At 36.9% G+C, this 9,970-nt stretch overlaps 1 protein-coding gene across 1 annotated transcript in view; it reads left to right on the plus strand.

The window, feature by feature from the left end:
• ABCA6 (ATP-binding cassette, sub-family A (ABC1), member 6) overlaps positions 1-9,970 on the plus strand; it is an 80,181-nt gene that overhangs the window by 62,410 nt on the left and 7,801 nt on the right. The window contains 9 exon segments of the mRNA XM_008570729.1: positions 262-381; positions 1,932-2,009; positions 4,038-4,129; positions 4,780-4,900; positions 5,489-5,606; positions 6,952-7,043; positions 7,484-7,662; positions 8,167-8,242; positions 8,317-8,411. Of these exon segments, the coding sequence (XP_008568951.1) occupies positions 262-381; positions 1,932-2,009; positions 4,038-4,129; positions 4,780-4,900; positions 5,489-5,606; positions 6,952-7,043; positions 7,484-7,662; positions 8,167-8,242; positions 8,317-8,411 (971 nt within the window).

Consider the following 9,970-nt stretch of genomic DNA (forward strand, 5'->3'; position numbering starts at 1 on the left):
ATCTTAGCTTTCATCTCCAGACTTTATCTATTAGGAATATTTTTGGGGGGGTGGAGCTAAAAATCTTATATTTCTCATTAACAAAAACTTTTTCCCCATCCCCTCTCTCTCTGAAAGGGCAAACTGTGATGGCTCTCTGGGGTATATCTGTATATGGGAAAATTATGATATACATGATGAGAACACCTACATCTTAAATGTTTTCTCTAATATTAATGGGCCGAGTATGTCTGATGCAATATATTTGCATTTGCCTTGTAGACCACGGAGATCATGTTTGGCATCATTGGAATCCATCAATTCAACCTCAATGTCGTGGTTACCATCATGATATTAGTTCCTTCATCTACTTTGAGTGGATTTATAGTCTTTTTGGAAAAAGTAAGAAATGTTACCAACTGTATTATTAATTTTGAATATGTAGCCTATTAAAGTGCTTTGCCCACAGCTGGAGAGATAGAAGGTTGATTAGTGGGGATGGGAAGCAACAGCAAATGGGCATGAGGGGTCCCGTTGGGATGATGAATTCTAAAGTTGAATTGTAGTGATGCTTGCACAACTCTGTCAACTTGCTAAACATCCTTGAGTTGAACACTTAACATGGGTAAATTTTATGCAAAAAAAATAAAAAAAATAGAACCTCAAAAAAGCTGTTAAACAAAGAATTGTCCTGTGTACTTTGTAAAATGTAGGCGTTTGGTAAATGCTATTCAAATCTAATGCCAGATTTTAAAAAGCTGTCTAGTTCAATTCATTATCCACTGGGAGGATAAACTCATACCGCACCACTCAATCATTCAAAAATATATACTGTGGTAGTCACTGTGCTACTAATTAGGGAAACCCAACGTAAAGGTAGCACAGAGCTTCCTTTCACGGAGCTTAGGAAAACAAAGACAGAGCAACCTTAAGCAAGTCAATGCAAGGAGCTCAAAGCTTACATAGGAGAAGCTTGTTTACAAGGGAGAACATACAAAGCACAGCTGCTGTGCTCTGGAGAGTCAGAGAATTCTTCTGCGGAAGTGATGCTTGAGTAAATTCCTAAAAGATGAGAAAGAATTAATTAATGGCAGAGTGGAACAGGAGATAAGCGTGTTCTGCAGAGAACAAGCAAAGACACTGAAGCAAAGCCATTGAAGCAGGAAAGGCCAGGAGACATTAAAGAAATGAAATGTGACTCAAGTGGAGAGAAATGTACTGAGAGGCCAGGGCTGGATAGTTTAGTCAAGAACACACTTCTGGGGCCCTGCACCATCCTGGATGAAATGGCTTTAAAAATAACAGAGAGCGTTTCCCTAATTGTTTATGTCCTTAGGGAACTGAGAAAGCTTTCTATCTGCAAAAATACTTTTCTGCTGGTTGAGCAATGCCTGGAATTCTTGATTGGAAATTCATCCCTTTGCTTAAAGTATTTTCCTCCTAAAATAAAAGTAGACTTTCAAGTTGAAATACATTAATCTTGGTTTCACATATTATTTAGAAGGAATGAGTTACTTTCTGAATGAATTGATTGAGGAAGAAAGAACAATGTGATGGGACTAATAAATGGGAAGATAGTCACCATCAGGGTAAGAAGGGTCCCTGAAGAGGGTTCTGTGGCACTTAGGACAAATATTGCTGACCCCCAGAAATTTTCACAGTGCCAGCACCTCTCTCTACTATGTTTTCAGTAGAATTTTAGCAAATGTTAAAACCAAGAGGTTAAAAAGAAAGAATTGGAAGAGAGGAACAGACATGTGCTCATTGAGAGACAGTAAGACTTGAATAGGAAGCTCTCTTTTTCTCTGAAGGGAATAGCTTTGTCTCCAATGCACATAAAGAAACAGAGCTTAGTGGGGGAAATAGTCAATAAGTGAAATTTCATACTATGTAAATGCAAATTAAAAAGCTTATAAGTTTTCATTTAGCAAATTTTATTTTTGTCTTTTCAGAGAGCTCAGGAGCAGTCCGCAGAATTTCCAGACCAAAATTATGAGCTGAGTGAAGTTGATCTTCTAGTATGCCTGATAGTAAGAAGGCCTTTCTATCTCACCACATATTCCTTCAGATGGCTATCATTTACTATAATTTCTTGATCTTGTCTGAAGCATGCAAACTTTGGATGTGTTTTTAATAGTCTTAGATAAAGCAATTACATTTAGATTTCCTTCAGATGGCTATCATTTACTATAATTTCTTGATCTTGTCTGAAGCATGCAAACTTTGAAAGTGTTTTTAATAGTCTTAGATAAAGCAATTACATTTAGACATGATTCTAAACCTTAGAGTTACTTCTTATGTGCATGAATGAACTATGTAAGTCCAGAATTCAATACAAAATTAATTTTTTTGTTTGTTTAAATTTGAGAGAGCTTGTAAACAATTCAGATGCAATACAACTTAAATTCTTTGAATTATAAAAGGCAAAAGTCAAAGAACAAAAGTAAAAGGGAAAAATGATTAAATTGGCGTATTTAGGCTAAAGAAAGCTACTGTCTTTTAATACTATGTGTCAGTACTTTTCTAGGCATAGGAGCAAATATAGACAGAAGTCCATGCTCTCATGGAGCTTATCTTCCGGGGGAAGGAGACAGGTAATAAACTAAATAAATAATGTATACCGTGTCAGGTGAGTGGTCAGGAGAGGCTTGGAAAAGAGCATTCGAATAGGAGGTGGCAGGAGCGAATCTGGCTTGTTCCAGAGTGAGCTCGAAGGCCAGTGTGGTTGTGGCAGAGTAACAAAGGGGGAGAGTAGTAGGAGAGATGGTCATAGAAGTAATAGGGTAAAGTGTGGGGTTCGGAGAAGGGAGTTACTCCGTGTTCTGGGTCACGCTAAGGACTTTGACTCTACTTTGAGTAATGGAGGAGTCACTGGAGGNCCTGATAGTAAGAAGGCCTTTCTATCTCACCACATATTCCTTCAGATGGCTATCATTTACTATAATTTCTTGATCTTGTCTGAAGCATGCAAACTTTGAAAGTGTTTTTAATAGTCTTAGATAAAGCAATTACATTTAGACATGATTCTAAACCTTAGAGTTACTTCTTATGTGCATGAATGAACTATGTAAGTCCAGAATTCAATACAAAATTAATTTTTTTGTTTGTTTAAATTTGAGAGAGCTTGTAAACAATTCAGATGCAATACAACTTAAATTCTTTGAATTATAAAAGGCAAAAGTCAAAGAACAAAAGTAAAAGGGAAAAATGATTAAATTGGCGTATTTAGGCTAAAGAAAGCTACTGTCTTTTAATACTATGTGTCAGTACTTTTCTAGGCATAGGAGCAAATATAGACAGAAGTCCATGCTCTCATGGAGCTTATCTTCCGGGGGAAGGAGACAGGTAATAAACTAAATAAATAATGTATACCGTGTCAGGTGAGTGGTCAGGAGAGGCTTGGAAAAGAGCATTCGAATAGGAGGTGGCAGGAGCGAATCTGGCTTGTTCCAGAGTGAGCTCGAAGGCCAGTGTGGTTGTGGCAGAGTAACAAAGGGGGAGAGTAGTAGGAGAGATGGTCATAGAAGTAATAGGGTAAAGTGTGGGGTTCGGAGAAGGGAGTTACTCCGTGTTCTGGGTCACGCTAAGGACTTTGACTCTACTTTGAGTAATGGAGGAGTCACTGGAGGGTTTTAAGCAATGTGATATGATCAAACATGTGTGTTAAAAGAGTAGCTCTCCTTACTGTGTTGAGAACAGATGTTTAGGGCAAGAGGAACAGGGGAAGACCAGGTAGAAAGGTGTTGCAATAATCCAGGTGAGAAAATATAATGACCTGGACCGGGGTGGGAGAAGGGGGGATGAGAAGTAGTTAGTTAGGTTATAGATAATTTTGAAGATAGAATGGATAGAATTTATTCTCAGACTGAATATAGGTTGTAAGAGGGAAAAAGGAGACAGGTTCTACTAAACTGGATCATGGTTTGTTTTCTCTCCCAAGTTATAACTATGATTCACAACTATATTACCTGCCGACAAAACGGCACCGATTTAATTCAAATGTTTAAATAATATTTGTGAACTTATGCACAAATATAACTGTTTTTCTCTGCTCCTAGCCTTACTTTCAGGCTTTGCTATTCGTTTTTGTTCTAAGATGCATGGAACTAAAATGTGGAAAGAGAATAATGCGAAAGGATCCTGTTTTCAGGTCAGGATAAAATTTAATTTCGTACTTAATATCATATTTTAATAGTCCTGGATAGTGGCTGTACTATCAACTTGTTAATACAGATTTATATTTACAATGCAAGCAGCAGAATAATCATCCTCATGGGCAGATGGCTTACTGTCAAGAAACAGGACTCCCAGGCACAGTTTTAAACTGAGGGAGACTTGCAGTCTTTCAAAAATTTAATGAGCACCCAAATATGCCATTCTCCCATCTAGGAGAGTTATACATCCTTGAGCAGAAGAGATGGGATGAAATTGATGTAGGAACATAGTTCAGAGTGTCTCACAAGTGGCGAGACTCTAGAATGGGTGGGCAGTAAAAGATGCTGAAAGGAACACCTGGTTGGTTCCTTTCAGCATCTGAATTTTAACAAGGAAGGAGCAGTGCTTGACAACAGATTTGAAAGGGTCAAAGATGCTTACTGGAAAAATGGCAATAACACTGAGAAAGGGATTCTGGCTAGTGGGAGGAGAGCCCTTGACAAAAGCAGAAGCAACACTGACAGAGTCATCATCACCACCCATCTACTGAAAGAAAAGATGATGGTAAAATCACAGGGACCCAGATTTTTGATACATCTTTGCCAATTAGGGAACCACATGTAACATATTTCATTTCCTCTACAGAATTTCCCCCCAGAGTAGAGATGTTCGACCAAATCCAGAAGAACCTATAGATGAAGATGAAGATGTTCAAGCAGAAAGAGTTAGAACAGCAACTGCCCTGACCACTTCAAACTTAGATGAGGTAGAAAAACAAGTGACAAATTGGATGTTAATGGAAACATTCAAGACTAAAGTTTGAAATACTGGTTTTCGTTTTGAAAGTTTGGAGTTCGGTGCATTTTTGTAATCCTTAATTATGCAGGCACTTCTTTAGAAAGTCTTGGAAGTTGAAAAAACACACAACATATTCTTCTTTTGAGAAAAATGGGTTTTGATCATTAGAGCTATAGTTTCAAAAGCCAGAAAAACCTCATGAATTGAAAAATGTGAGATTTTTTATAAAATGCTAAGTAGAAATTAAGATTTGAAGGGTTATTCTTTTATTTGACACAGATGTTATGATGTTTCCAAAAGCTTAGCCACTTCTGTTTGGGCAAGGCAGTGAGCTGGTTTTCATAACACTACACTGTTTTCTTAGTCTTTTTAGAAACAAGAGATATTGTCTATGTTAATGAATGCATATTATATCTGTAACAAGCCATGTAGACTGTTCTCAACTCAAAATATGGTTTGGTTTATGACATAGGGCATGATAGGTTCCAGCGGGGAGAACGTAACAACATAGAGTCTCTGAAATGTAAGAGGAAAATCATGCTGTCATCTCTTCTAGAAACCAGTCATAATTGCCAGCTGTCTGCACAAAGAATATGCAGGCCAGAAGAAAAGTTGCCTTTCAAAGAGAAAGAAGAAAATAGCAGCAAGGAATATCTCCTTCTGTGTTAAAAAAGGTTTGGAATAATCACTTTCCAAATTAACCATCATTTTTAGAAATACCCACTGAACATCCATGTCACAGTCACTATTTTAGTTGCTGAAGCATTCATTCATTCATTCATTCATTCAACATATTTTTTTTTTTCCTTTTTGTCTTTTTTCATGTCCGGCAAGGGATTGCAACCCTCAGTGTCGCCCCCGTACCGGACCGGGACCGGCCACGGGATTGCAACCCTCGGTGTTGCTCCCGCGCCTCGCTCAGCCAGTGAGCGGGAACCGGTCTGTATGTGGGATCCGAACCCTCGGCGGGAGCACCACCGCACTCCCAAGCGGCGCACTATAGCAGTGTGCCACCGGGCCGGCCCTCAACATATTTTTTTTAGTTTGCCAGGGACTGTTTTAGGCTCTAGAAATACAATTATGAAGAAAATAGGCCAAGTTCCTCTCCTTGTGGATTTTACATAGTAGAAGGGGGTTCAAAAATAAAAATAATTTATCAAGGAAAGTGTCAGGCGTTAGGTAGTTCTATGTGGAACACCGAAATATGGAAAGGACATAAGTGACTTGGGGCTGCATTTGATTAGGGTCAGGGAAGGTCTTGCTTGAGCAGTGACATTTGGATGAAAAAAAGGTACCAGCTATGTGAGCATTAAGAGATAAGAGCATCTAGGCAGAGGAAACAGTGAGGGCAGGGACTCAGAGCAACGCGTTTGAAGTGGTTGAGTTTCAAACATAGAGGCCAGCAGATGCATCTGCAAATAGAAAAGATAAAGTCAAAGACATGGACAGGGCCATATTCAGCACAGCTTTTAAAAACAACAAGAAGTTTATATTTTATACCAAGTTAGTGTAATGTCATCAGAGGACTTTTAGCCGGCTTGTGTCCTCATTTAATTTGTTTTGACAAGATTACATACTAGCTGCTGTTTGTTTGTGAATTTGGGTGAGGGGCAAGTTAAGAGGCTTTTATATCTGTTCAGATGAAAGATTATGGTATCTTGAACACAGGTGGGTAGATTTGGGATGAAGAAAATGTCTCTGACTCTCCAGGTTTAGGATTCATTTATACATGTACTCAGTGCATTAACCCTCTACTACAGAAAACAATTTGGGCACGTTTTAAAGTAAAACAAGTAATTTGGGGGAGAAAAAGACAGATGTGTTGACATAGCTTTTCAATAACATTGTATATAATTACAGAAATTAAAGAATATGGTTTGGTGTCATGGATTACATATATGCTATAAATTTCAAAATGGTACTAGCAGGGCTGCACAGATCTCAGACTTCATTGAAGAGACAAGTTTATGTTAATCAGTATTTCACTTCCAATACTGATAATCTGATTCTTTCTTTCAGGTGAAATTTTGGGATTGTTAGGACCCAATGGTGCTGGTAAAAGTTCGTCTATGAGAATGATATCTGGGATCACAAAGCCAACAGCTGGAGAGGTAGTGAAAAAGGAAGAAATGGTTTCCATTCCCAAAATAGAAGTTTCATGATAAATATAGATTATATCTTTATAAGACTAGACTTTTTTTTTTTGGTCTTTTGGATAAATTTATTTTTTCTCTATTATTATTTTTTTTCTGGGCATTGAGAATTTATAATAGGAGTTGGAATGTCACCAGGAACCAGGGACCTTTTCTTCATCACAGTTTTTAGGATCCACTTGAGCTAATTATTAGGTTTTTTTCCCCCTCATGTAAGACTGTACTTTTGTATTAGTAGCTTAAATCATTTTTCATAAAAGTTACATGAAGTAAGTTCTATAATATTTCTTTGATGCTCAAACAATTTAGGTGTTTATTAGCTAAATGTCAGTTTCTTGAGTGATTGTGTGATTGGAGAAAAGACTACATGTGTTTCTAAAGCTGTTTCATTTTTTTAGGTGGAACTTAAAGGATGTGGTTCAGTTTTGGGTCACCAGGGAGATGACACAGTCAAGTTCCTGGGATACTGTCCTCAGGAGAATGTGCTGTGGCCTGTCCTGACGATGAAAGAACACCTGGAAGTGTATGCCGCTGTGAAAGGACTAAGGAAAGGGGACGCCAAGGTTGCCATTACACGGTACAGACAGGTTGTGTGATTTGTTGGTATCAAGAAGCAGGGAGGCTGGACCATTGATGATAAATTCACTAATAAAGAATGGAGAGTATAAATAATGTGAGTGTCGCTTCTCAGTGTGTTAGTGGTAGAGCAGGGATGGGGGACAATACCTGGTTTCTTGCATTTCTCAAGATCTTAATGAAAATGTTTGTTTAAAATAATTGATAAGAAATCAGTGAGTAAATAATCATGAATAATTATTCATTTCAGTCGCTAACAGAAAACTACAAATGGAATAGTCATTTATTTTCAATTTCTCATTCAGAATTCTAGTTTATCTTAAAAACTGTTCATGAGGTAAAAACAAATTTCATGTTCCAAAATAAGTGGATATTTTCCTTTTATCATGAGTTTAGAATAGAATAATACTACCAAGTTTCCCTCCAGTGCTGTTACTCTTCGTGTGCTTTCATTTTTCCAAAAAATCCTCTCTTGACCTAATACCCTCATCTCACCTTCCATCAGATTAATGGATGCTTTCAAACTGCATGAACAGCTGAATATTCCAGTGCAGAAGTTAACAGCAGGAACCACTAGAAAGGTATGTGTGGTGTCCGATGCTCCCTTGAGGGCTGTCATGGTATGGCAGCAAACAGGTGTTTCTCTGCATTGCAGTTGTGTTTTGCGCTGAGCATCCTGGGAAATGCACCTGTCCTGCTTCTGGATGAACCAACTACAGGCATGGACCCTGCAGAGCAGCAGCAAATGTGGTGAGCATTATCATAACCTTCAGAGCTGTGAGTAAATATTACGTACGGATGCATTTTAAAACTCATCTTGGGAAATTAAACTTTAAACCCACTGGTTCCTGATTCAGCAGAAAAAAGTTCATGTTATTAGACAAATATTTAACAAATAGATTATCTACCCTGCACTATATTCATGTGATATTCCGATATCAAAAATTCTAAATATTTTATTGGAGTTTTAGGTCTTTAATTTGCAATGTTAAAATACAAAAATATTTTGCCTTTTAATTATTGAGATGTCTATAACTGATTCCTTTTTTTCTCTGCTTTATTCCCTCAGAGACTACTTACTTACTGACCCTTTTTTCTCCCCTTTAATCTAATTTGTTTATGCGGTTTTTCAGTTTTTTTCTTTTCTTTCTACTTTTGTATCTGGAGTTTATCCTTTGGACTAATAAAATCTCCAGTCTAGTTTTTTATTTGTGACTGTCCAATAGTTTTCTAGCTTAAAAAAATTGTTATGGCTATTTTATATAAGGATAAAGAGAATTATTATGAATCCATTACTCCCATCACCCAGTCTCAACAGTTATAAATGGAAGGCCAATCTTCTTTCATCTATTCCTCCACCCGCTTCCTTTCCCCACCCTCCAATTATGTAGAAGGAAATACTAAGTGGCATATCCTTTTATTTATAAATATTTCAGTTTGTATGTCCGATAGATAAGGAAGCTTTTTTTAATTTTATTTTTATTTATTTATTTTTTTAACAGACTCAAAATAAAATTTACAGAGTGCAAAAGAAAAATATACAGTACATCTAATAGCTCTGTGACATTTGCAGCTTTAACATTCAGTCTTTTTTTAGGGAGGCACAAAACAAGTCTTAGTACATTTAAAAAGATTAAGATCATAGAAAATATGTTCTCTGACCACAATAACAGAAGGAAATTTAGAAAATTCACAAATGTGTGGAAATTGAACAACACTCTCCTAAATAAGCAATGGGTAAAAAGAAAAATCACAGGGAAATTAGAGAGTGCTTTAAGATAAAAATCAAAGCACAACATATCAAAATTTATAGGATGCAGGGCTCATAAAGTGCTTAGAGGAAAATTTATACTGGTAAACACCTATATTAGAAATAAGAAAAATCTCCAATCAGTGTTGTGAACTTCTACCTTAAGAAAATAGAAAAAGAAGGGCAAACCTAACAAAAGCAAATATTAACAAAGATTACAACAGAAATGTATGAAATACAGAATTAAAAAACAATAGAGAAAATCAACAAAACCGAAAGTTTATTCTTTAAGAAGATCAACAAAATTTGCAAACCTTTATCTCGACTGACCAAGAAAAAAAGAGAGAAGACTGAAATTACTAAAATCAGGAATAAAGCGGGGGCATTATTTCATTGTCACTATGGTTTTTGTGGTGGTAAGACTTAGTTTCTTTCTCTTACTTGTTCGCATTTTTGTTCTACCAGTGAGCTTTGTTCTTGTGTATTCATGGTAGTGATTATTGTTTTTCAGATTCCAGATGCAGGACTTCCTTGAGGATTTATTGTAGGTCTGGTTGTG

This window comes from Galeopterus variegatus, unplaced genomic scaffold (assembly GCF_000696425.1).
Source record: "Galeopterus variegatus unplaced genomic scaffold, G_variegatus-3.0.2 Scaffold625, whole genome shotgun sequence".
NCBI lineage: Eukaryota > Metazoa > Chordata > Mammalia > Dermoptera > Cynocephalidae > Galeopterus > Galeopterus variegatus.